The 27,572-nt window shown below is 51.5% G+C and overlaps 1 protein-coding gene across 1 annotated transcript; it reads right to left on the bottom strand.

Moving 5' to 3' along the window:
- Nucleotides 1-34: 34 nt before the first annotated feature.
- ATP6V1B1 (ATPase H+ transporting V1 subunit B1) lies at nucleotides 35-26,442 on the bottom strand. The gene is made up of 14 exons (XM_027621596.1): nucleotides 26,224-26,442; nucleotides 20,198-20,253; nucleotides 8,637-8,735; nucleotides 8,336-8,429; nucleotides 7,678-7,755; nucleotides 6,652-6,791; nucleotides 6,133-6,234; nucleotides 5,451-5,548; nucleotides 4,106-4,229; nucleotides 3,788-3,938; nucleotides 3,460-3,542; nucleotides 2,514-2,618; nucleotides 2,194-2,323; nucleotides 35-2,103 (listed from the first exon to the last, which is right to left on the bottom strand). Exons 1-14 carry the CDS (start codon nucleotides 26,339-26,341, stop codon nucleotides 1,940-1,942), a joined length of 1,542 nt encoding a protein of 513 aa, XP_027477397.1. The 5' UTR covers nucleotides 26,342-26,442; the 3' UTR covers nucleotides 35-1,939.
- Nucleotides 26,443-27,572: the final 1,130 nt, after the last annotated feature.

The following is a 27,572-nucleotide window of genomic DNA, read 5'->3' on the forward strand; positions in this document are numbered from 1 at the left end:
ATCGGCCACACACACAAACCACAAGACGCTTGGGTTTTGTTTCTGATGATAAGTTTATTAAGTGCTGATTGTTAAAACAGAGAAAGGGACGAGGAAATTAAAAATCACAATTCCACCAACCGCAGAAATCACGGTCTATTACGATATGTATATACATATCCTACATTTTTTGTACTCCTTTTCATTTAGCGTTTTATTATGAACTAGCATCCATTGTCATGCCATATACTAAACGTACGTTATGACGCCACTGTAGCCCAGCGTCATAATGAACATACACTATCATTTGACATGTGCGGCAGAAAACAAAATGATTCATCTTGGCCGTTTTCTTAGGATGGATTTCCTGGAAGTAGAATTACTAAGTGAAAGGGAACGAACATTTTTTAATTGTTAGTATGTGTTTACAAACTGCCCACCAGGAAGGTTTTATATTCATTACACTTCTACCTGCAGTGAAGCAGGTACCCTGCACATCAGCCGTGGGACTTTGGGCGAGTTCCTTGACCTCTGTGTCTTAGTTTCTGCATTAGCGAACTGGGAATAATACCACCTACTTCACAAGGAGGGAGGGGATTGCAGCAGTAAGACCAGCCCAGCTATCTAGAATTTTCTATTGTTAAAAGAGGACCTACTGGAACCATCACCACCAGCGCTGAATATTGTGATTTTAAATAAACATTTGCTAATAATTTGGTAGTGGAAATGTTCTAATTTGACTCCTTGATGACTACCAAAAGTTAAACAATTAAATATCAGTGTTTTTCTCTTCTGGGAATTATCTGTTTCTTCACATTGTTCTTTGAGGGTCTTCAAAGTGTTTCTTATTGGATTTGTAAAACTTATTAACAGTAACCCTTTACATATATTTGTCATCAATGTTTTCCTTTTAAATTTTTACAATATATGGTAGTCAAGCAATCAATGTGGCCTGATTCAGTGTTGAGTGAACCATCCACATTCCATCCCTTCTCAGGGGGAATGACCCCAAGCTTATCAGAGGTTTACTGAGGCCCCAGGGGTCAACTCTAGGTATAGACCACACCACTCACTTCTAACTACCTTCTCCCCTCTGGGCCCCATCATTCCTGGTATTTCCCCCAGAGAAATCTAAGGAGGGGGGAGAGTCTCCCAAGACCACAGTGACCTACGGGGAGGGACAAAAATGCAGATTCTCCACCCAAAGCAGTTCTCCTTCATTCCAGGGAAACCTCCTCTGGTAGTCCACTCACCTCCCAACCGCCGGGGTCTGAAGGAGTCAGCACCCTTCCTGAGCACTTTAAAAACTAGCAAATTCTGGGTATCTGTCCCAAGTGGGGCCTTAACACCTGGCTTCAAATTAAGATAAAGTGATAATGCTTTGCAGGGACAAAGCTTGAGGATTTCCTGGCAGTTGGGGGATTCTGTGGGCTGTTGCTTCTGAGGTATTAGGGTCCTAAGAATGACAACAAAACCCTACGTGTATGTTGGGGTTGGAGGGTGTCTCAGGACCTCTTCAAGTGCACCCTCATTATCTTTACCTGGGTTATCTTGCAGCCTCTAAACTAGGGGTTGCAACTCCAGCTGTCCCTGGGGAAAAAAATACCAATGCAGAGGAATTCGCCTCCAAATTCAGATTAATTGATCTGGTTTGGAGCCTGGGCCTTGGTATTTTGTAAAATTCTCTAGGTGATTCTCATGTGCTTAATACAGGCGTAACAACCTTTTGTTCTTTCCCAGTCTGGGAATCCAGGGAGAGGGATGAAGCGTGGGAGCCCCATCCCCACCCCGCCTCCCGCTTCGAGGCGGGGTGGGGGGGGGGTTGGGGTGGGTAGCTGACAGTGGGCCCTCAAGCGGTCGGTTCAGGTGTGTGGGACCTTGGAAGACACGGAGGCGTGTGTAGAACCGGGGTAGAACAGGGGCTTCCGGGACGAGCTCCGGGGTCCGGCTGTGGGCGGGGCTAGAGCGCAGTGTCGGCCGCGGGGTCCTGCGGCGCCCCCTCGCGGGAGTAGAACTCATCGAGCACGCTGTGCGGGATGCGCTTCAGCATCTCCTTGGGGAAGATGCGCAACAGCTTCCAGCCCAGGTCCAAAGACTCGAACACGGAGCGGTTCTCGTAGGGGCCTAGGGACGGGGCAGGAGTGTTAGGAGCGTGTGCACGTATATGTGGCCGGGTAAGGGGGTTACTGCCTGAGCGCCCCCAGCGCGCCTCACCCTGGTTGATGAAGTTCCTCTCGAACTTCTGCAGAAATTCCAGATAGAGCAGGTCCTCCGAAGTGAGCGCCTCCTCCCCCACCACTGCTTTCATGGCCTGCACGTCCTTCCCGATTGCGTAGCAAGCATACTGGGTGAAGGGGGGACGGTCCTAGCGGTCACCGCAGGCGGATCACAGGAGCTCAGTGGCCCCCAATTTGACTGTGTGGGGACCCCAAAAGGGGAGGGATTTCCCAGAGAAAAGCTCGTGGTCCAGGTAGGGCTCAAACCTCTAGCTTCTGAAATTAGCTTACCCGCCAGTCCCTGGGCTCTCTCCTTACCAGTTGGTTGGAGACGTCTCCATGGTCCTTTCTTGTCATGCCCTCCCCAATGGCAGACTTCATCAGCCGCGACAGGGAAGGGAGCACATTGATGGGGGGGTAGATCTGGGCAAGCAGAAGAAGGGAGTGGCAGAAGGCAGGGTCCAGACTTGACTTTCTTTCCTCCCCCTACTTGTCTCTCCTCCCCCCTGGGGTTCTCAAGAGACTGCTCCTCACTCCTCCCACAGAGAGGTGGGCTGGTCATGCCCTGCCCTCCTTTATCGCCCACAAATTCTAGAGCTCGGCTATGGAGGTGTCTACATGTGTGCTCCTAGACAGGAGGAGGGAGGGGGGGACATGACGTGACATTAGGTAATGAAAGTCACTATTTTAAAAACCTTTGATTATTTGGCCAGAAACCAGGTTGAAGCTTAATAGTTAATAGCTGTAAAGAAGGAACCTACTGAGCAAAGAGGTAAAAGTCACAGGATTGCCTTTGACCTCAGATGGGACAGACACATTTTCTAACCTGTTGGCACATTATTCACCATCTACTTGTGTCAGTTACCCACTGTTTTGTTCACCAGAGCAAATTACTGGAAAGCAAAGGGAAGTGGTATTTATTATCTACTGTCTGCTGGATGCTCTCTATGTGCCAAATGATTGTATCCTCCACAATGCACTCCACTGAGTGATAAATACTATTCTGTTTTATAGATGAGGAAACCTAGCATCAGAAGGATGAGATGATTTTCACAAGGTTCCCACAGTCCGGTGGTCTGGATTCTAGCCAGACCTGTCCTGTGTCTGTGACCACACAGTCTTCCTGGGTCGTCTCCTCTTTGGAGTTAGCCTCGCCCGGCCCCTCCTAATTCACAGAGAACTGAAGCACAGCAGGTGAAGGGACATCTGTTAGTGTCTCTGGGGGTGATGAGGAGAGCACTAAGTCGTAGGGAGGGGACCGTACTTGTCTGTTATGAAGCTGTCTGTCCACGTAGATCTGTCCCTCTGTGATGAAGCCCGTCAGGTCTGGGATTGGGTGGGTGATATCTGCAAGGAAATGAACTGGTGTCAGTGTAGACGGAGCCCACGTCTCCACCCGCTCAGGGCCGCCTGGGCTCTATGGCTCTCATGGGAGTGATGGGGTATGTGGAGGCAAGGAAAAAACAGTGAATCCCGTGATGAAGAAACAGAGCTACGGCACATCTATGCACAAAACCATGGGCCCTTTAAGCATCCCGGTGGGAAGGGAGGGCAGGGGGTAGCAGAGGGTAGCGGGCAGCGAAGAGACCCACCGTCATTGGGCATGGTGAGGAGGGGGATCTGAGTGATGGACCCTCCCCGGCCCTCCACGCGGCCTGCCCGCTCATAGATGGTGGCCAGGTCTGTGTACATGTATCCTGGGAAGCCTCGACGGCCCGGCACCTCCTCTCTGGCGGCTGAGACCTGCAATGGCGGTGTCGCTGGGGTAAGAAGTGGGGCAAGAGGCTGAGCGCGAGGTTCGGTGACTGAGAAATGGAGTGAGTGGCGGCAGGCTTGGATGGGTGAGTTTCGGGGTGGAAAGACTACGGAGAGGCTGGCATGACCCCGACACCCTTCATCAGCTGCCTCACCTCCCGCAAGGCCTCTGCGTAGGAACTCATGTCGGTCAGTATGACCAGCACGTGCTTCTCACACTGGTAGGCGAGAAATTCAGCAGTGGTCAGTGCCAGGCGCGGGGTGATGATCCGCTCGATCCTGGAGGGACAGCCTGTGTTTAGAGAGCCCAGAGGCCTAGGCCTGTGCTCTGTTCTAGCCCCAAGTGCTGAGTGGATAGTGAACTGCGCATAGCAGCAGGGGGGGTGGGTGGGATGAGCCCCAGCTCCCAGGCCCCCTGACAGCTGTGGTTCCTGCGGGTGGGCAGTTCACCATGTCTGACACTCCTCCCTCCTGCTGCCCTTCTCTTCCCCAGCTTCCTCCTCGCCACACTCGGCTGAGGTAGAGCACTCTGGATACCTTCCAGAAGGTTCCCCTCACTGCTCCAGAGCACAGCTAGTGTGCACATTCCATAGGCTTGCCCTGCCCGCCTGGCAGCCCCCTTCCACTCTGAGCTCTCCCGAGTCCCTTCCTCTGGCTCCAGGCTCTCTCAGTCCTTAAGCTCTGTCCTGTGGGTCTTTTCTCTGGTGATGTCATCTTGGCCTCCAGAATTCTGTTACTTCGTTTTTGGAGCCCCTTCAGTACCCAGGACAGTTTTATTAGAAGTTTTTTTTCATCCCCCTGACCCACAGATTGAAACTCCCATTTCCTGAACTTTAGAAATAGCAGTTTTTCCAAATGAATAAATGAAAAGCAGAATCAGACCTATACATACAGAGAATAAACTGATGGCTGCCAGAGGGAAGGGGTGGGGAGATGGGCAAAATGGGGGGCAAAGGGCGGAGTCATAGGCTCCCAGTCAGGGAGCAGCACAGGGAATAGGATCAGTGGTATGGTAAGTGTTACTTGGTGACAGATGGTAGATACATTTGTGGTGAGCATAGCAATGACCTACAGAGAAACTGAATCACTACCTTGTACACCTGAAACTAACGTAACGTTGTGTGTCAACTCTATTCAAGTAAGAAAATTAAAAAATAAAACAGCAGTTTTTGTAAATACGTGGTTTAAGTTTTAGAGGTGGCTTTGGGGAAGTGACTCAAGGGTAGGGAGGTCTGACTGGGGACAGTGGCTGGATGCACATTATGGGAAGAACGGAGGGGCTGCAGGTGGCAGGCGGGCTTGTGGTCTCGTCCCCTCCATCTCTCCCTGGGCTATCCCTTACCCAGCCTCAGTTTCCCCATCTGCACAACAAGGGGTTGTTTTCCCAACTCTGGCCCATGGCTATGGTTCTGGGATACTCCCGAGCTCTGGTACTCTGGGTGTTGAGAGGGGACAGGGACCGCTGCCTGAAGGCAGTCTGGGTACCAGGGGATGGCTCACGTGGGGTCGTTGGCCAAGTTCAGGAAGAGGCAGACATTCCCCATGGTACCGTTCTGCTCGAAGTCAGACTTGAAGAACCTGGCTGTCTCCATGTTCACCTGGACACACAGCAGGGAGAGCTGGAGGGGGGGGGGGGTCTCTGCAGCCTAAGGGCAGGGGCCCCGGCCCCTCCCATCTCGTCTCAGTAGAGCCTATTGACTGACAGTCCCTAGGAGGACCCAGCACTTGAAAAGGCAGGGGCTGGGTTTGCACTCCCCAGGCCCCCAAAGAGAAGTTCAGATTTCTTCAGGTTATGCTCTACTCGTTGCATCCTGACCCATCACTTAACCAGCTGCTTCCCTGCTAAACCCCTCCTTGGGCCCCCTGAGGGCCCCGTGGTATCCCCTCCCTGAAGCCGTCTTCCCAAATTCCCTGGCTTCTCCCTCCTCCAGGCCACCCTCGGGCTCATGGGGGCTGCCATGCCCTTGGGACGCACTGGGGGACACACCGTACCTAGTCACTGAGCCCCCCTCCCCCGCAGTCCTGCTCTTGCCTCTCCCACCAGACAGGCCTGGACACTGACAGCTTCTCAGGGAGAAGGATTATGCCTCCCTCATCATATCAGGCAGAGCCAGGGTCCAAGAGAGACAAGGCTGCCTGCCCACAGCTTCCAGAATTTGCCAATCTGCCTAGTTTCTCTTACCCCCATGGCCGCAAAGACAATGGCAAAGTTGTCGTCATGATAATCCAGCACAGCCTTGGACTTCTTCACCAGCCCAGCCTGGCGGCAGATCTGGGCGGCAATCTGGGGTGGAGTGGATTAGAAGGAAGGGTGTCAGAACCAGAACCCAGAGCCCAGCCCACTGAGCACCATGGAGGATGATGGATGGAGCAATTTCCAGTCCTTCCTCCTGCCAAGGCCTTTGGTTGCGGGGGGCGGGGGGATGAGATCCTAGGCCAGAAAGATGAAAGGGCTGCCCCAGGTCCTACAGCCTTCCTCAGGGTGAAGGCTTGAAGACCTGCTTGGGGACACTGAGGAGGTCTTCTGCGGCCCTGAGCCCATGAGCTGCCAGAGGACAGCTACCAGTCTGGACAGCGGTGACCCCAGCGTGGCTGGTCCCTGCCTGTTTGATTCAGGAGACCCACCTCACTGGCCCACCAGCCCTGGCCTCTGCCCTGTGCGCTCCTCTTGGTCATGTCTGCAGGACCCTGCAGGCCTCACCTCATTGTGGGGGAGCCCGGCTGCTGAGAAGATGGGGATCTTCTGACCACGGGCAATGCTGTTCATGACATCGATGGGAGAGATGCCCGTCTGAATCATCTCCTCCGGGTAGATGCGGTCATGGGGGTTGATGGGCTGGCCTGGGAGAGGGCGATCATGGACCCATGCTCAAGGGCTCAAGTCTGTCCCTGCCCTCCCCCAACCCTGTCCCCAACTCCAGAGCAGCACTGTGGAGCAGAATTCTCTGTGATGATGAAAATGTGCTCTAACTACCCTGCCCGGTCCAGTAGCCCTAGTCACATGCGGCTGGTGGGCACATGACATGAACGTGTATTCCACTTGAATTAATTTGTATCTAATAACCATGATCCAGTGCTCCCTTGGACAGTGCTGCCTGGCCCAGCAGAAGCGGCAGGCAGGTGGGAGCTCAGGCTGAGGCCCCCGAGGCTGAGCAGGTGTCGTGCGGGGCTCGAAGGAACAGAGGGCAGCCTGGAGAGCTCCTATCTGAGGGGATGTGTATCCTTTGCTCTGCCCCTGACTTGCTGAGTTGTTTGGGGCAGCTGTGGGCCTCTGTGGGCCTCCATCTGGTCCTCAGAACTGACAGGACTGGAGGACTCAGGATGGCCTCCCACCGGGAAGGAGCTGTGTCTACTGCTGCAAGCCACCCCAGGCAGCTCTGAGGGGCGGGGACAGGGCACTGGAAGGCGGGAGAGTGAGGGTCTTGGGGCACCCATGGAACTTTGCACCTGATGATGGCTTTGAGAGGAACAGGACATGAAGTGCCGATGGCAGTTTTTCAGGCTCTGTGGCAGATTTGGGGACAGAGAGGCCTCTGCAGTTCTTGTCGCACACGCGATCTGCGTGGTAGTCTGAGCAGCCTGCGGGTGAGCCCTGGCCCATTGCCCCTGGCCTGTGTCTGGGGCAGAACTTCCAAGGGCAAGATGGCAGAGGCGGTGGCTGGGGGTGGGGAAAGTGATTGGGGGCTGGGTCCCGAAATCTGTCCAGAGCCTTTCCCTGGTCACTCACCGTTGATATCCAGGAAGTCCTCTGCCATGACCACCGGCCCCTTGTCAATGGGCTTGCCAGAGCCGTTGAAGACCCGACCTGAAGGTGGGGGAGGCTGTTGGGGGACGCTTAGGGCCAGCCCTGGGTCCCCCTCACTGCTGCTCACCCTCCACACCACCAGCGGCTCCCACGCACCCCTCACGTCCCTCTTCCCTCAGCCCTCAGTCACCCCCTGAGAGCTGGCCACAGGGACTGTTTCCATGGGGATCTTCCCTCCTCTCCTGGAAATCTTTACAGGTGAGGCCTTGGCCCAGGAAATGACTCTAATGGAGGGTTTTAGGGCTGGAAAGAGGAGAGGGCCAGGTGTGACAGATCTTGGGAGAAAATTGGGGGATGTGCACTCTGTTTCAGCCTAACCCCAAATAGAGGACTACCTACTGTGCCCCCAGTTGATTGAACCTGCCTTCCTCGTTTATGGAACATCTGTATGTCCGGCCCTGAGCTGGGGTTGGGGGGTCAGAGAGAGAAGACACAATCTCTGACCTCAAAGAACTCACAGGGGAGGCAGACAGGCAAAGAGGCAAGGACAATGCAGTGTGCTAAGTGTGCGGTCAGGGAAGCTGGGCTGGGAGGACAGACGTGCACCCCCTCCCCCGGCCTCTCCTACCCCTATCCTCACCCAGCATGTCTTCTGACACTGGAGTCCGTAGGATGTCCCCTGTGAATTCACAGGTGGTCTTCTGGGCATCGATCCCAGAGGTTCCTTCAAACACCTATGGGACAAGAGGTTAGTTACTCTAATAAGGGTCTTGCTGGGGAGAATGGGGCCTTCCATTCCAGGCTCCCTTTGTGCCCAGCTCTGGGCAAGACGCTCTTGGGAAAATAGGACGTTTCCTGCCTTCGGAGCCTATAAGATAGTCAGGAACTTTGTGGGCTCGTTCATTTATTCTGCCAGCCAACATCGCCCTGACACCACTTACCTGAACAATTGCCTTGGTCCCAGACACCTCCAGCACCTGCCCGCTTCTCTGAGTGCCATCGGGAAGGGTGAAGTTGACGATCTCAGCATACTGCGCAAACTGGCAGGAGGGGAGAGCAGCCCAGAGCAGCGGTGAGACCAGAGGTGAAGTCCCTGTCTCCCCCAACCCTCCTTGACCCATTCTCAAGCTTCTGTCTCCCCTTTTGTGACCAGGCACTAGTAGAAGTGAACTTGAGGGGCCGGAGGTGGGGCATTTGGATTCTGTTTGGGAGGCTGTACACCTGGATGGGCAGGAGCACTGACTTTGGAGTTGGAAGACCAGGGTTAGACCTGAAGCTCTGATGCTTAGAAACTGTGTGACCATGTGGAAGTTACTTAATGTCTCTGAGCGTTACTTTCCTCATCTTTCAAATGAGAATCATAATAATACCTACTTCATAGGGCTTCTATGGGGAGAAAGTGATCTATGTGAAATCATTAGCTGGTGCCCAGGACCTGTAACAGCTCAATAAAATGTAATCGTTACTATGGCTGTTTAGGTCCCATGGACAGCACAGTTGTCCCTGCCCCTGTGGAGTAAGGGTGAACACACGGGCACAGTGCTCTCCTGGGCTGCCGGGTGTCCCCTCGTACCAGTGGCAGTCTTTCCCTAGCCATGGGGCTGGGATTGATTCATGTGTTGTCCTCACAGCTTCAGGAATAAAAAGAATCAGGCAATCACTTCTCTTTTGGCTATAAGCAAGTGTAGTATCTCTTCTTATCCGTTTGAAAAGAACCAGGCTAATATCAGGAATATATAAAGAACTCTTAAAACTCAACAATAAAAATACAAATACTGTAATTTTAAAAATGGGCAAAGGATCTAAATCGATATTTCTCCAAAGAAGATATTCAAAAGACCAATAAGCACATAAGATGCTCAACATCATTCACCATTAAAGAAATGCAGATCACAACCACAATGAGATACCACGTCCCACTCATGAATATGGCTGGAGTCCGAAGGACAGATAACGAGTGTAGTTGAAGGTGTGGAGAAATCAGACCCCTCAAACACTGCTGGTGGGAACTTAAAATGGTGGGGCCACTTTGAAAAACACTCTGACGCTCTCTCAAAGGGTTAAACATAGAGACACCATATGACCCAGCAATTCCACTGGCGCAACAGAAATGAAAACATGTGACCACACAAAAACTTGCATATGAATGTATATGAATGTTCATATACAAGTAGTAGCCTTATTCATAATAGCCCCAAGGTGGAAACAACCCAAATGTCCACAGACAGTGAACAGAGAAATAAAAGATGGTATATCTATACCATGGAATATTATCAGCCTTATAAAGGAATGAAATACTGATCCATGCAAAACACGGATGAACCTTGGAAACATGCTAAGTAGGTGAAAGAAGCCAGACGCAACAGGTCACGGAGTATATGATTCTACTGATACAAAGTATCTGAAATAGTCTGATCCATAAAGACAGAAAGGTTAGAGCTTGCCGGGGGCTGGAAGGAGGGACGATTGGGAGTGACAACTAACAGGTACAAGGGGTTCTTTTGGAGGTGATAAAAATGTTCTGGAATCAAATAGTGGTGATGGCTGCACAACTCTGTGTATATACTAAAAACCACTGAACTGTGTGCTTTAAAAGAAGGAAGTTTATGATATGTAAATTATAACTGAATTTAAAAAAGACAATTAGACTGTCCTCTAGGACCACAGGTAGCAGGTTGGGCAGGTGGAGGTCTGCCCCAAGGGAATCCCCTAGCCCTGCAGTCTGTGCGTGCTCCGGGAACCGGGGTCCCAGTTTTTCCCCACTTCCAGAAGAGGCTATGAGCTGGGCCAGGAGAGCTGGGCCAGGAGAGCAGACCCTCCCCACTGACCCTGGCTTCAGCTCTTGTCAGTCCCCAGAGACCTAAGCCCTGCAACCTGCACCTTATTCCAGGGGCGGTACTGGAGAGAATGCATTGCATCCTTCAGGTTCCCTCACCTTGCTTCCCTGGTGATTGAGTTACTTCAGGGAGTAAGTGAGAATCGGAATCTAATAAAAATAAATGGTAAAAAGATGACATCCCTGCCCACGTGTTCCTCATATTCTGAGTTAAAGTACTCCTCTAAATTACTCCTTGAGCATTAGAGGGAATCAGAACTGACATGAAAAATGAAATAGAAAACAATGAGAAAGGAGAGCGCCTTGTAGAATCAATCAGGCTGTACCATGTTTTCTGACCATAATCAAAACAAGTTAGAAATCAAAAACAAAAAGATGGTTAGACAAACTTCATGTATTTGGAAATTTAAAAAACCTAATACAGAAGACCATAGAATTAGAAAATATTTAGCACCAAGCAATAATGAAAACCTATGTATCGACATATATGGATGCATTTAAAATTTTTTTCTTTTTTTTTTTAATTATTTATTTATTTTAGAGAGAGAGAGCTAGAGCAAGGGGAGGGGCAGAGGGAGAGGGAGAGAGACTCTCAAGCAGACTTCACACTGAGTGCAGAGCCCAATGTGGGGCTTGATCTCACGACCCTGAGATCACGACCTGAGATGAAAAGTCAGATGCTTAACCGCCTGTGCCACCAGGCGCCCCACATTTGAGCTTTAAATGCTTATATTAGAAAAGAAAAAAACTGAGTAAGTTTAAGAGTATGCAACATGAAAAGTTAGAAAAAAGAACAGCAATAAAACCCCCAATAAAGTAGGATAGGGGGATGGGGGGAAGTAGGTGATGGGAATTAAGGAGTGCACTTGTGATGAGCACCGGGTGACATATGGAAGTGTGGACGTATGGAACTATATTGTACACCTGAAACTAATACAGTGCTATATGTTAACTAACTGGAATTAAAAGAAAAACTTTTTTAAAAAGTCCAATATAGTAGAAGAAATAATAAAAGGTCAGAAATCATTAACACGGAGAATAAACATATAACAAAGAAGATTAAGCCAAATTGGTTCTTTGAAAAGCCTAATAAAATAGACTGATAAAATAAAACTGATTAAGAGCAAAGACATAAATAATTATTGGAGTAAAAAAGTCAAAACTAGCTACACTAATAATATTAAAAAGTAATAAAAAGGAATTATGAACAATTGTATGCAATATAGTTCAGAACTTAGATGAAATGAATAAAGTCTTAGAAGAATACAACTCAAACCAAAACCAATCAAAAACCAAATAGAAAGCCGGAATAGTCCTACAAACTTGAAGATATTACATAAATAGTGTAAAATCTTTCCATAAAGAAAACACCAGTCCCAGATAGTCTTACAAGTGAGTTCTGACAAAGAACAAATAATTTGAAAATACTTGAGCTTTTCAAAAGACTGATGGAAAAGGGATGTCTTTAATTAATTTTATGAGGCAAGGATAACCTTGATACAAAATAAGATAATGAAGGGAAAATTATAGGCAATCTCACTTATGAATATATATGCAAAAGACCTATGTAAAATACTAACAAACCAAATCCAGCAAAGTATAAAAAAGGTCGAGTTACAAACCAAATGATAAAAGAAAAAAGTCAAAAAACAAAAAATAAAAAAGACACACATACACAAATAAAAATTAAAAAGACCCGGTAATTCAAGGTTAGTCTAATATTAGAAATCTGATAATGTAATTAATTTACCTTATTAATGAATTGCAGGATAAAAAAAACTTTGTTCATCTTAACATTCCAGAAAAAGGTTTAAAAAACTATCCATGATTAAAACAAAAGCTTTGATGATTAAAGAATCATGATAGCCCTGGTTAAAGAACAAAACTACTCTTTGAAAACAGAATAAAAGGGAAATTCCTTAACTCCAAAAAGCATCCTCAGAAAAACTGCAGAAAACATACTCTGATGTAAAACAATCCCTTTAAAATTAGGAGCAAAACAGGGGCACCTGGGTGGCTCAATTGGTTAAGCATCTGCCTTCTGCTCAGGTCATGATCTCAGGGTCTTGGGATGGAGCCCCGCATCGGGCTCCCTGCTCAGCGGGGAGTCTGCTTCTCCCTCTCCCTCTGCCCCTCTCCCCCCACTCGTGTTCTCTCTTGCTCACTCTGCTCTCTTTCTCTCTCTGTTAAATTGTTAAAAATTTGTTAAAAATTGTTAAAAAATTAGGAGCAAAACAACAATGCCTGCTATCATCCTTCTATTCAGCATTACATTGGAAGAACCAGCCAACGTAATATGATGAACAGAAAGAAACAGAAGGCAAGGAAACTATAAAATAGAAAACTTCCCAAACCTCAAATGTAGTAAAGATAGGACCCTCCAGGGCACCTGAGGGGCTCAGTCGGTTAAGTGGCTGTTTTTGGCTCAGGTCACGATCTCAGGGTGCTGGGATTGAGCCCCACATTGGGCTTCCTGCTCAGCGAAGAGCCTGCTTCTCCCTCTCCCTCTACCTGCCACTCCCCTTGCTTGTGCTCTCACACTGTCAAATAAATAAAGAAAATCTTCAAAAAAAAAAAAAGATAGGACCCTCCAAAAAACGTAGACCAATTTCTCTTATAAATGTAGACACAGAAATTATAAATAAACTATTAGCCAGTCCAATCAGTGTATTAAGTAAACAAACAGATATGACCAAATAGGATTCATCAAAAGAATGCAAGCCTAGATAAATCAACCTCTGGGAATTTGTCAACATTTCACAATATAATTTGTAATAATAGGGAGTTTTTTTGTAAACACGAATTAAAAGAGAAACCCTACAGGATTATGTAAATAGAAACCCAAAAGGCTTTTGAGAACATTCAGCAGTGTTTCTAATACAATCCTATGTAAGACGGGAATGGAAGGTAACGACTTGAACACTATTTACCAAACCAACATCAACAAGCTTCCCAATGGTGAAACGCTAAACCCACTTTTATTCTAAGAAAATCAGTAACGCACAGAGATGACTGTATTGCCGTTGTTACTTAATATTGTTTTGGAAATTATAGTTTATACAATAAGACCCCAAAAAGAGAAATGAATAAGTATACTAATAAACATAAGTGGAGAAAGCTTTCTTTAAAAAAAAAAAAAGTAGTGAGAGAGGAGGAGAGGAGACTGTATTCTTCAGAAATGTCAGAGAAGAAAGGCTGTGGAAATGTTCTAGATTAAAGGAGGCTACAGAGACGTGACCACTAAAGGCAGAACCTGACCCCAGCCTGGATCCTCTGCTGGAGGGGAGAAAATGCTATAAAAGACTTTATTAGGGCAGCTGGTAAACTGGAATACAGGTGGTCGGTCAGATAAATGTATCGGTGTAAGTATCAGAAGTCAGTAACTACTGTTGTTATGTAAGAGAATATCCTTATTCTTTGGAAATAAACACTGGAGTTTTGGGGGATAGCTTACCCTTAAAAGATCTAGGAAAAAGTTATGCACACACATACATGCAGAGCAAAAGACAGAATAAATGGGGTAAAATGTTAACAACTGGGTATATGTTCCTGGTACTATTTTTATTTTTTTGAAATTGCTTTAAAATCACAAGTAAAATTAAAGTGTACCAATGGAAAAAGAGACAGAATTCCCTTCATTGATGATATTGTATATCTAGAAAAATCCATAGGCTCTAGCCAAAAAACAAAACAAAAACAAAACCCCCAGAATTAATAAGAGAAGTTGGCAGCTGTATACAAGATACACAAAAATCAATCTCTTGTACCATTGTGTGTCAATATGTTTCAGTTAAAAAAAAAAAAAGAATCTCTTTTTTTCTATTCCAGCCATAAACAGACGAGGAAATGGAGAAAAATGGATCCATCCACAATAGGGCCCAAACCCATACAATATCTGGAAATAAATTTGACAAGAGAGGCACAAGAGAATAATAAAACCTTACTGAAGGACATCGAACAAGCCCTGAACAAATGGAGAATACTGTTGTCCAAGACAGAATGACTTACTATCATAAAAATATCAATCCTTTTCCAAAGTATATAAATTAAATGCATTCCCAATGGATTCTTGTTTCTTCTGGAATTTAATAAAATCATTTTAAAATTCATATAAGTGTCTGACAATATCCAAAAATAGTTATGGAAAAGATCAGCGTGGAGGACTTGCCTTAGCAGACATGAAAACATGCTTTAAAGCTACTGAAGTCAAACGGTTAAGTGTTGGTGTGGGGCAGACAGATGGATCAGTGGGGCAGATCAGAGTCCAGAAACAAATCCCAGATTTTAGGAGACTGTTGTAGAACAAATGTGGCACATTACTTCACAGGGAAAAACAGAATTTATTGAATAAATGGCGCTAACATAAGCAGGTATCTACTTAGAAGATACCCACATCATAAACACACATACGTTCCAGGCATAAAAAACCTTTACATATAAAGCTAAGATGAACAAAATACTACAAAGGGCATTTCTTCTTTCCTTTTCTTAGCTTTTCTAGAAAAGCTGGGCAAGAGAGATGTCTGTAAGATAAGAAATCCGGAAGCCATAAATGCAAAAATAGAGATATTTGATTGTAGGGGTGCCTGGGTGGCTCAGTCAGTTAAGCAGTTAAGCATTTGCCTTCGGCCCAGGTCACAGTCCCAGAGTCCTGGGATCGAGCCCCACATCGGGGTTCTCTGCTCAGCGGGAGCCTGCTTCTCCCTCTCCCCCTGCTCATGCTCTCTCTCGGTATCTTTCTCTCTCTCAAATAAATAAAGTCTTAATAAAAAAATGTGAACAATAAAGAGCTCCCACAACTCAAAATGTACACCTCAATTTGTAGGAAGATTTCACAGAGGAGAAAGTGAAATCCAAACACACAAAAAGATACTCAAATGTAAATAAAAAACAAGGTAGTATTATTCTCATTGATTAGATAGGCAAAATCCCAGGAGAGAACATGTTTGGGGCTGGCAAGGATGCTGGAAGGTGGGTCCTCTAACACATGGCTGACGGGAATGTGAATCCCCACAACATTGCTGGGCTAGCAGTGTTGCCCCCAAATCATCAGTATCTATTTAAAATCTATTTTAAAATCAATATACACCTTGAAGCAGCAATTTCATTTTGGGGGATCTACCTTATAGCAATAAAGTCCCCAGTATGAAAGGGGTACATTTTGCTGTACTATTTGCAATAGCAAAGCCTGGAAACACACCGAATGTCTGCCAGTAACGGAACCACCGAATCAATCGCAGAACGTCCAGGCTACCGCACTGCTATCAAGAAGAATGCTACCGACATGAGGGAATCATGTTTTTTAAGAGACTGACACCAATGTAAACCTCCAACATGCACTTTATTTGCCTCTTTATAGCAGGATCTTTACCTTGGTTATCTCAAGAGGCTGGGAATAAAGAAGTTAGGGACAAACAGTTAACTTTTCTTTCACTAGTTACAAGGAACATGTTTTTTATTTTTGTTTTTTGGTAATTAAAATGTAATTTGGGATGTTCAAGTACAGTGCGACTGGTTATCACCATCCTTACTATATTAAATACCCCACTCTACCTAACATAGTGACGTTAAGGGTCTGGGGGTGTGTGTGGGATGGTTCAATTTCCTAACGGGGTGTGAGGAGGGGGGACACTCCCCCAGCGCACCCCTGCGGGCGTGGGAGGGTGGAACTTGAGACCAGAGCGTTTGCAGCTCTGACGGTCACTGGAGGAAGCTCGGCTCAGGCCCCTCCTCGGAGGCCAGGAAAGCGCCCTCGTTCTCCCCCAAACCATCCCTCGGAGCTGGGCTGCTGGGCGAGCAGGGCCGGCCCCGGGAGGAAGGCGCTGAGGTCTGCGCGGCAACTCAAGTCTAATGGTCTTTGGCTCGTTAACCACAAGAGGGCGCCCAAGAGCCAGGGCTGGGAGGCCCCGGGACCGACGTTGACTGCAAGTCCTTGGCTTTCCGCGGCCGCTCTGCGGGCCCGTCTCTCTCTCCGAGGCAGCCGCCGGCCTCCTTGTCCGGTGGGCCTCGGGAGGAAAAGTGCCCGACAGAGAGCAGGCCAGGGCCCGATAAAAACCAGGCAGCCGGCTGATAAAGTCCTCCTTTTTTATGTGGGTTTATGTGGGTGAGGGAGGGCAGAGGAAAGGGGAACGGAGAGGAGGTGGCGCCCTGTGTGTCCCTGAAAGATGAAATCAGTGAAATCAGAGGAAACGAACTGTGCATAGCAGAGAGATTGCAGTCGGACGCCGGAGAACGGGCAGAGCCAGGTCAGAACCATCACACCCCGTCACGGAGGGTGTGGTCTGGAACCCTCTAGGAAGAGAGTACCAGGCTCTTCTGTGTGTGTCTGCGTCAGTCATCTGTGGGGGGCAGGGGTGGTCACAGCCAGTTACAACCGGGAGTGCAGGGGGAGAATTCCAGGGTGCAACAATGAGCTTATACTCAGAGGAACCCCATTTCAGAGCCTGATTCTCTCAACTCCCACCCTGAGTCCCTAGGAGGACCACAGGGAGCGGGGATGGTTCAGTGCCACCCGTGTCCTCCGCTGGGGATTCTGCTGAGTTCTCAGCCAGCCAGGGGTCAGGCAGAGAGGAGCTGCTGCCCACACTCGCACTCCTGCACTCGGCCGACTGGAAAGTTCTTAGCAAGCCTGGCAGGACTAAGCCCTGGCCTCCAGTCATTTCCTTCTGACAATGCCCAAGGCAGTTTGGGAAGCCCTCTTTGGAAATTGTCTTCAGAGCTGATATACATGCTTCTGAAAGCTTTTTCTTTTAAAAGTTTGGAAGTAGCCACAGACATTTGGAACCGAGTCAGGTGGATAAGGTGAGTGCTATCTTCAAGTCTCAATAAGGACTGGTCTGCATCAAAACACAGCAGTTGGAAGAAGATCTTCTAGAGCAGTCAATCTTCCAAGTGTGCTCCCCAGCGCAGCAGCAGCACCTGGGAACTTGCCGGAAATGCAGATTCTTGGGCCTCAACCTCAGACTGCTGAATCAGAACTTTGGGTCGGGGCCCAAAGAATCCTTCCAGGGGATTCTCATGCGTGCTCAAGTTTAAAAACCGCTGCTCTAGTGAAATCTCTCTAACATATCCCAGGCAGGTGGCTGTCCACTAACTGGACTCCTCTTTAATGCTTGCACAACCTGTGTGTGACTGTTTGTGAGATCAGGGCTGGGAGTGTGGATGTTTAATAATCTAGCGGGGCCATTTTTACAGTCTACACTCAGGGGTTTAGCATTTAGCATTTTACAGCCTACACTCACACCTCCAAAAATCAGATGGAACTGTGGAAACTACCTCTAGAAAAATGCACAGGCACACGGATACACGGCTTCAAAGGTTTGCGTACAATCTCGAGGCCCTTATTCCCTGGGCTAAGAACTTCCAATCTGCATAAAATTCTTCCCCGCAAGCATTTTTCCATTTGAGAAAAATGGAAGCAGGAAGCGTAATTGCTGGTGTGGTTCGACTTGGGCAGAAGGTGGCGCTGTAGAGGAGGAATTGTGGCATTTTGCCAAAGCCACTAGGGAAGAGGGAAGGTGTGGAATCTGGAGAGGGATACATAAAGCTGTCTTCTCCATCTCCTGAACTTATGAGACTATATAGAACTGATTTTTTTCCCTCTGCAAGTTCAGGGTTCTCTGGGTGTCTCCATCAACCACTTGGTCTGTTCTATGAGAGTTACAGATGCATCTAATAATCACAGAGACACAGGTCTGAGGATCTATCTCATTTCCTAGTCTAGTCCCATTTAGTAGTTGGGAGAGTGGATGTCTGTGAAGGTACTGACTCTCCATACCACGCGAGGGGGCAGCAGACGGCACCAACTGTTTAATCAGGCGTATTAGCACTTCTGCATTCCAAGCAGAGCGAGTGCTAACCGTTCTCAAGGAGGACTCATAAAAATACATTTACCTCATTTGATCCTCACAATAACTCTCTGATCATTTACTAGATGAGGAAGCTAGAGTTTGCAAGCCTAAATAGATGCTTCTCAAACTTCAGGGAGCATCACAGCCCCTGAAGGGCTTTTAAAGACTGACTTTTGCATCCTCCCCCGACCCCAGAGTTTCTGATTCTGTCGGTCTGGGGTAGAAGCCCTAGGATCCGTATTTCTAACAAGTTCTCAGGTAGTACTGATGCTGCCGATCTAGAATTGACAGGTAGCTAGTGGGAAGGGTGGGCTGGAGAGCCTGAGTCAGACTGCGTGACCCCCGCGTGCACACGCGTAAACACTCCATCACGCTCCCTCCCAGTGCCTCCCCGAGGCTAGTGGGTCAAATGGGAAGATCTGTATGAACTTGGAATCTGGTTTCCAGGAATGAAAGGGTTGGATTTAGTCATTCATGCCTCTCATTCATTTACTCACCCTTCCTCTGAACAAACTGAGCACCCACAATGGACTGGGTGTTCAGTAGAAGTACAGGGTGGGGCTCCGGGGGCTCAGGAGTAATGTGCAATTGGAGGGACATTGTGGGGGCAGTGAGGGGACATGTGGCCAGGTGGTGATCAAATGGCTTGATGGAGCTGCCAACGGGACAGTACAGAAGAGGGAGAGGAGGGACGGGCTCATTGCCCAGGGGCCTGGGCGAAACTTCTAGAAGTGACCTCTCAGCTAGTCCTGGGGGTGAGTCAGAGGAAGGTATGGGGGAAAGGTAGTGGGAGAGGCAGAGGGAAAATATGAGCAAAGGCCTAGAGACATCAAATGGCAGCTCCATGCAGAGGCAGGGTGGATTTCCACGTAGGGAGGGGAGGGGATTCGGCATGAGGCCGGGGAGGTGCGCGCGAACCCTCACAGAATGTGGCGCCTGTAAGGTGAAGGCACTGGCAGTACTAGGTGAGTTTGAGGCAGGGAAGCGAAGGGGTTCAGGTTGCAGGGGGGCAGCATGGAGGACAGGAGGGCCCCAGTCTGGGGGCCCAGAGGCCATGGCCATAATCAGGGAGCAGTGGGGTGGGAGACTGCTCACAGGTCATTGGCACTGATGGACTGGGGTCGAGGAAGGGATGACTCAGGGTGGCATCAGTTTTCCAGTCTGGGATGGGTGGCATGGGGTGGGAGCCTGGGGGCTGGAACTGTTTGGTGGCAGGGGGACAGCAGAGTGACCTCATACTTTTGCAGGGCCCTTTATGCCTTAAGAATCCCCAACCCCAGACTCAAAATGCTATCAGTCTCTGCCATGGTCCTGCGGTTCCCCAGGGGACACAAATGAGCCCACGTCCCATTTCTTTCTGGGAGGCCCTCTTTACTTCCCACCCATGCTGCTGGTTCCCAGGCTGAGATTTTCCAAAAGCCTCTGAAAACCTGGAGCTCTGGAGAAGAGTTAGCTGGTGTTGCTCTTCTGCCTTCCCTTCCTTTGAAAAGAAGCAGCTGATGGAAGAGTCCAGCCGTGTAAGCAAGTTCAATACAACCATCCCACTGACGAAGAGGCACAATAGCGTAGATCCCCCAGGTCCTTGGTGGTAGGTGTGGGTCCCTGAAGGCCCAGAGCGGGAGTGGGGGGGGGGCACTGAAAATGCAGGAAGGGAACCCGGGGGTGGCTGGGGAGACAGCTGGGGAGGAAGAACGTGGGGATGGGTGACGGAATTACAAGGGATGGGTGGGCCCTTGGGAGACAGCTAGGAGCAGGGCAATTTAGAAGAAATCCTGCACAGGGGCTGGGGAGCCCTGGGAGGAAGTGGAAATCTTACCTTGACCTGGTCCAGCACCACCAGGGGCCCATTGACGCTGCACACAGTCCTGTAGGCTGGGGGAGGGGTGGAGGTAGGTGAGGGTCTCAGACCCAGACACACACCCAGACACACACACACACACACGCACGCGGCCGCGCACGCACACGCACACGCACACAGAGGCATCCTCTGCTTTCCCTCCCTGTAAGCACCACCCCCACCCCCTTCCCAGTCTGGGCTGTCAGGGTCATTAGCTGTGACAGGGCCAGCCACCATTGCTGTAAGGGTCATGCCCCTGCCCGCAGGGCCCCCTGCTGGCTTGGACACCTGCAGGAGGCTGGAGGAGGGCCAGGGTGAGGGCAGAGGCCCCTCAGAGTCCTCTCCTCCCCCTCAGCCACGAAGAAGTCTTTCTTATCTTGAGGCTGCTTCCCCTCTTCCCCTCTGGCCTCAGCCCGCATCTTACCCACTCCCTCCTCTCAGACCCACAACATTTTCCAAAAGCTTCTGGCCCCCAGCTAGAGATGAGGAGAGAACTGCCCTCCCTCTGTGGCCCTCGGGGGTCACTCGACACTGACTGAGCACTGTGTCTGTGAGCATGTGCGCCTGTGGGGGGGGGGCAGGCACCGGTGAGAAAAACCAGCCAGGGTCCCTGCCTTGTCATGAGGCCTGGCCAGGGGGGATCCTGGACAACCTGGGCTCCCTGTAGTGCCTGTGGGGGAGGGGACAGAGTGACAAGGAAGGAGGGAGAAGAATGCCCTAGTCCTAGTCGCTGGAGAGACCCACAAATGGAGAAATGAGCTCAGCTTACAGACAGCCTCTAACTCCAGTGTTGGGGAACCCCAACAGGAAAGCCATGGACTGGCAGACAGGAAGCCTATCTTGGTTCTGCTGGAGGCTAGCTGGGAGACCGTGGAACTCTTCCTCACCCATGACCCTGGGATATACAGCTCTTCCCGGGGTCCCTGGGAAGCACCAGTGGGACAGCTGAGATGAGGCGCCCTGACAAGGCAGGATGGTCAGAGTGTCTGTAAGGTCACTGGATCACTCAGGTTGGAAGAACATCAGAGGGGAGAGTGGTCTAACCCTCTTTTCAAAAGCGGAGGAGAATGGGGGTGAAAAAGCTAGCCCAGGATCACCCAGCATGCTTGTGGCAGAGCTGGGGCTGGGATCTCAGCCACTTGCCCTCATGCTTCCATGCAAGCCTGGTGCCAAGTCACCCCACACTAAGAAAAACTAAACGCCCCCAGCTCACGTCTTCCCCAGTCTGGGGCTCAGTGGTCAAAACCCTCATCCGATCTATGTTCCTTTTCCTGGGCCTTGGGCTAGGAAGACCGACTGGGCAAGGCGGTCCTTGTGGGGATGTTTGCAAGGCTCTTCTGAGCTTACGGACAGCTAGGAAAACTCAAGAACAAGAGAGCACGAGAAGACTCGTCCTTTTGGGCTTGGACCTGGAGCAGGGAACTCCTTCAGCTTCCTTCAGAGGACGGGAGGAGGTATCTATCCAACCTTCCCTCTTAGGCCAACCTTTCCTGCCCCGGGGTCCGTCCCCAGAGATGACTGCTGTCTGGGGCAGAGAGCCAGCGGCCCCCTCTGTTGGCCCTCCCATCAAGCAAGCTCTGGGGGCTCCCATCTTGTTTTGTTTTTTAAGATTTTAGTTATTTGATAGAGAGAGACACAGTGAGAGAGGGAACACAAGCAGGGGGAGTGGGAGAGGGAGAAGCAGGCTCCCCGCTGAGCAGGGAGCCCGATGTGGGGGCTCGATCCCAGGACCCTGAGATCATGACCTGAGCCGAAGGCAGACGCTTAACCACCGAGCCACCCAGGGGCCCCTGGTATCTCCCATCTCAAAAACCATTCCCTCAGCCCCAGTCCTTGCACAGCTGCTGCCCTTCACAGCCCACTTTCTGGCAAGTGCGCTCCACTGCTGACTTCCTTTGCTCACCTTCCACCCTCTCCTGGCGTTCTCCACTCTGGCTTCTCTCTAGGCCACCCCAAGGGACCAGGCACAGTGGAACAGAGCCTCATTTTAAAAAGCCCTGGGAAGAGCTGGCCTCTTGCTGGCCCTATAGAGAAAATACCAGACTGGCCAAAAGGGCTGGTGGGGGGGGCGGGTAAGGAATGGGGCTCAAGGTCCACAAAGCCCCAGGGAACTCTTTCCAATTCTGCCTCAGAGTCAGTCAAGTCTTTCACCTTCCTCCCTTTCTTCACAGCGGGCTTCCCCCATTTCACAGCTTCTTTCTGGGAAACCTGTGGAAATCCCCACAGCGCTACCTTGGGGAGGGCACCTGAGGTGGGGGGAGCAGTGGTGAGCAGCTGGGGGCAGCCCAGAGGCCAGGAGGAATGCTGCCTGCGGCAGGGCGCTCGGTCTGTGAGCCCCCAGCCCAGCCCACCAGCCTCAGCCGTAAGCCAGCTTTCTGGGTTTCCAGAGGCACAGGCCTGGCTCTCTCTCTTGGGCTTTCCTAAATGAGTCCGTCACTCCATAGCCTGGGCCCTTCACTGCAGATAATCCACTCTGGCTGTTTCTATTCAGCATCTGGCTTTTCATATCCTTCAACGCCCTGCCCTTGACTGAGTCCTGCAGCCCCCTGACTCTGCTCCCCTCTGAAGTCCCACAGCCCCCAGGTGGGCACCCTAGAGGTGTCTTCCCCAGGCTGTGGTCCTTAATGAGCTGGATTATGTCTCCCCCACTCAGACCAGAGCTCTGTGTCTCCCCAGTAAGACTAGAGAACATCTTTTCTTCAAGGCTGTCCAGTTTGGACACAGCCAAGGTGGTGGCTGAGCAACAAAGGTGTCCTTGTCGGGAAGCCAGGCTTTTTGTGTGTACCCACCCCCAACTGATTGTGTCCATCGCATGCAGTGGCCAACTGAGGCCCAGAAGTTGGCTGATTTCTCCTGGGGCACACCACAAGTCAGTCAGCATCCTGTGGCACTCCCCCAGCCTTGGGACCTACTGGTCAACCCTGGTGAGGTGAAGGGGGGCAGGGTCATGCTGGAGGCAGGGGGCTGGCCCAGAAGACCCCTGAGGGGCACTCCCTCAATAGGCCTTCCTGAGACTTTGCAGACACTCCCTCCCTCTGCTCTGCCCCCTCCCCTTCTCCATTGTCCTAGCTGACACTCAGGGTTGCACTTAGGGCTGCAGGCCTGGCGCCCCTCCCTGCCCCCATCTCCCCGCTGCCTTCCCCTGTCAAAGGCTCAGCGGGGCTCCTGGAAGCCCACTAATTAGGGCCTGCCCAGCCACACCTGCAGCGTCCTGGGAGAGGGCTGTGCAGGCCGCCCAGGCGTGAGGCAGAGGTGGGGGCAAGCCAGGGGCCAGCAGGTCCCCCACCTCCTCCCTGATCCCCTCCTGACGGATTAGGGGAGGGAGGGCCGAGGCTTCTTAGAATCAGCCCAAGACCTGCTGGGTGGAACTCTCTGGCCTTTCCGTGGAGGAAACCAAGGCAGGCAGCAAAGCTGGGGGTTTGGCATTCCAGCCCCTGGGTGATCTGACCTGGCTCTGCCCCTCCAGCCCGGCTGACAGCCTGTCGGTCCAACCTTTGCTCCCGCTGCACCCTGCCCCCCCTCCCCCTACTGCCTCCCCACCCCCCCCAAGCACCTTCTGCCCCACACAACAGTTAAAGCGCCATGCCATGTCCTTCCCATGGGGAAAGAGCTCTAGCTCTGAGGGAGGCAGCCGGGTCCCTTCTTAACCAGGGCAGATATTGCTGGGATTCACCCCCATGCTATTCTACCCTGCCCCCCCCTTTCTGGCTTATTCCCTCAGCCACTGCAGTGAAATCACCCTTAAGGCCTCAGGCCTGTTGGTCCACCTCCTCCTCCAGGAGAACTTCTGTTGGACTCAGCCCACCCACGGCTGAGGAAGCCCTGGGGGGGCTGGCAGCCCGTTGCCCCATCCCTGCCCTCTGGTCCCCCAGCTCTCCTCCTAGGCTTTCTGTCTCTGCCTAAAGTTCTCCTGCCCAGAAATCCGTAGAGTCCACAGAGTCCTCCAGTTGGAGGCCAGGCTGGGGGAGACAGGCAGAGAGAGACACAGGAGTCCTGCCTCTCCTGACCTGAGGGCGCAGCTCTAGTTTTGCACACCCTCCCACCACCCCCATCCTCACCCCTCAGGGAGGAAACCCCTCAGGGCCCCCAGAGGAGGGAGGGGGTGGGAACCAGAGAAAGCTGTGGGTGCCGAAGCACACTGAGGAATCCGATCTGCTCCTGGGTTGGGGAGGCTGGCCCCTGGGGGGACCCCGTGAGGGCACTGGTGTGCAGCAAAGGCGGTAGCCTTTGTCACTGCAGGAACATCTTTAATGCAGGTGCGGAGAAGAGTCAGGGGTGGAGGGGCTCCCCCTCTGCGGAACCTTGTCTCGGGGTCAGCTGTTGGGTGTGACACATTCACCAAGGGTGAGGGCCCCATGAGGTGACACAGAGGCAGACACGAGGGCGCTGCCACCCCTGGGTTCCAGCCTGGGTCACATCTCCTGGGTGTTTCCCTGTACCAGGGCTTGTTGACTCTAAATAAGGTGCTGGCTGGAGGCAACCGGCTGGAGGGGGCCCTGGGGTGTGGTGGCACCTGGCAGGGTCCTGGGGAGGGCATTCGGCAGGGGGTGGTGGGGGAAGAGCCTGCCAGGGTGGGCTCAGATCTCCACCAGGCCTGGGCTCTGGGCCCAAGTGGGGGCCCAGTCACGGGGTATTTCTGGGCCTTCATGACCCCTGCTTTGCCCCAGGGGAGGATCTGGGCCTCAGCGCTTCCCCCTTGCCTCCATCGCAAGGGCCTGCAGGGCCTCCTTGCTAAATCTGGTCCCATTCAGTTCCTCCTCAGCTGGAATGTGCTCCACCCCTCAGTGCCTGCCTCAGGCCTCTGGAGGTGCCTCACACACCCTGCTCTGTTCCTCTGCACCCCAGGCCTGCCCACTTTGCACTAGGTCCGTTCTGGGCGGATGCCAGCCCCATTCAATGCAGACCCGGCTCTCTGGGCTGCCCCGTCAGGTGGCTCCTCCCCCTACGGTCTGGGTAACAACCGACCCAGGGGGGAGGGCGGGGTGGCTGTGCTAGGCCAGCTTCTCTCCACACATGCCCTGTTAGGAGCCTCTGGCTCTGCTTGGCCGGTGCTGGCCAGGCCGGTTTAGTCCAGTGAGCTGGGCTGCCTGAGAATTTGAGAATTGGAGAATGACCTTGGCAAGGAGAGATGGAGGGGGTACTCCCTTTGGTCCTCAGAGCCTTACTGGTTTCTGTGCCCCAGATATCTGGACACACCTCGGGATGGCCCCCTCTGAATTCTGAATTCTCCCCGTGCCAGGGACTCCCCCTGCCCCCAGCTGTACAGACAGACATATGACATCACCTGACCACATACCCACATTCTCCCCATGAGCACGCATGCGCGTGCACGGAACCACACGCTCACCCTGAGGTACGTTACACATTTCCTCCCTCTGATCATACACACTTGCAAGCTGTCACACACATATTTACACCTATCCTCACCCAAGTGAAGGTGGAAGCACGCACATAACCAGGCACGCTCCTTCCCCTGGGTTATACACACAGACACCTTCCCCCAAAGGCACACATGACATGTACCCATTGACATGACACAGTGACGTGTCTGTCCCCATCCTGAGAATGCACACATGGTCCACCTTGCTGCACGCATTCCCTGAGAACACCTGATCATACATTTCCTCGTGCTGAGTGTTCTGGAGCACATGCACACACCCCCCCAACACACACACACATTCACACAGAGCATGTATCACAAACACACACCCTTGGGGCAGTGGGGAGCTCTCTCTGGACTTGGAGTCTCAGGGCTGGGTAAGGGTGATGACCGAAAGGTTCCCGCAAGGAACTCCCCTGCCTTCTCCTCTGGGGTAGCCTGGGCTAGGGACCCCATCCCCCCATCTGCAGAGGTGGCCCCTTGTCTGGGCGGTCCATTGCCTCACTCTGCTGGACCAAGAGTCCCCTAGACCTTCCTCAGCCTCAGAGCCTCCTCTTTCCCTGAGCCTAAGAAGCCGAGCCACCCAGCAGCCCCCACCCTCACCCACTGCGGGGACTGTACTCACTGACACGGGGGTGGGTGATGTAGTTTCGGGTGACCGCTTGCATGTGTTCCCGGGCTGTGCCCAGGTCACAGCCACTGCCGGGGAGCCCTCCGGGCCTACTGTCTACCCTTGTGGCCATGGCAAGGCGGCAGGCTGGGAGCTGAGGACCTGAGCCTGCTGGTGGCTAGCGCAAACTCTTGAGGCCAGGCCGCAGCTGGAGGGAGCTGATCAGACCGCCCCGGTGGCCACCCCTCCCCTCGCCACTCCCCTCCTCCCTGTTGACTATAAACATGGAAACCGTGTCCTGGAGCTCTTCCAGATCTGGGAGGGGCCCTAAGCCACGTGCCGCAGCAGCAGAGGGGAGGAGAGGTGTGCAGGGGTAAGGCTGGCCCTCTAACCTCTGAATTTGGCTTTTCGTTTGCCCCCAGCTTGCAGCCAGTATGAACTCAGCTCCTCCCCCTGGAACTTCAGGTGCTCTCACAGCCCCTTGCTCCAGACCACATCTCTTCCTGGTCTCCGTACCACATGCGCTTTCTGGCAGGCTGCCCTCTCTTCACTGTCGCTTCCTCACTGTCTCCCCCGACCTGCCCTCACCCTGCACCCCTTGCCCTGATCATACCTGGCTACTTCTTCCCCCGCACCATTCCATCATCATCTTTTTTTGAATATCTATAGAGGATCATTCTTCTGCCAGCTTCAGGGCCACCTCCTACAGGAAGCCTTCCCTGCATCCTCCAGCACTCTGGATTCACCACACATCTGGTGTCTTCCCTTTGTCATGCCCTTTTGGAGCAGTGTCTCTTGTCACTGCCCCTAGACTCTGAGCCCCCAGAGAGCTGAGCTTATGTCTCCTCCATTACACTTGGGTCTCTTTAAGCCTTTCGATCTCATAATACTGAGAGCTTCCCGGGAACCAGGGCAGGTCTCCCTCCATCCAATCCTAGGACCCTGTCTTACCTTTTTATATTTTACCTCTAGGGTGTCATGCAGCAGGTCTGCCCTGGCAGTTTTCAGCTCGGAGCAGAAAGTATAAATGGAGGAACCCTCCTTGTGTCAAGTGGCTAAAGGAGTCATGGGGCACAGGTCTGCTGGACAAGGCAAGGTGGGCACTAGGTGGTGGCTCGACCCACTGAAGCCAAGGTCTGCCCAGGTCATCCCCATGTTTCATTCCAGACTCAGGATGTCCGGGCATTTCCAAGCACCTTGCCAAATGATACCGCCAGCACAGAGGGAGGGGAGGAAGCACAACTGTATGGGGAAGCCCTGTCTGGGTGACTCAGGACAGCCAGTCTGAAACCAAATATGTCTTTCCTGGAGCAGACTGGAGTGGACGTGCTTGTCTTTTCTTCCCCAGAGAGTTGAAACCTCAC

Source organism: Zalophus californianus, chromosome 8 (assembly GCF_009762305.2).
Source record: "Zalophus californianus isolate mZalCal1 chromosome 8, mZalCal1.pri.v2, whole genome shotgun sequence".
In the NCBI taxonomy this organism is placed as follows: Eukaryota; Metazoa; Chordata; class Mammalia; order Carnivora; family Otariidae; genus Zalophus; species Zalophus californianus.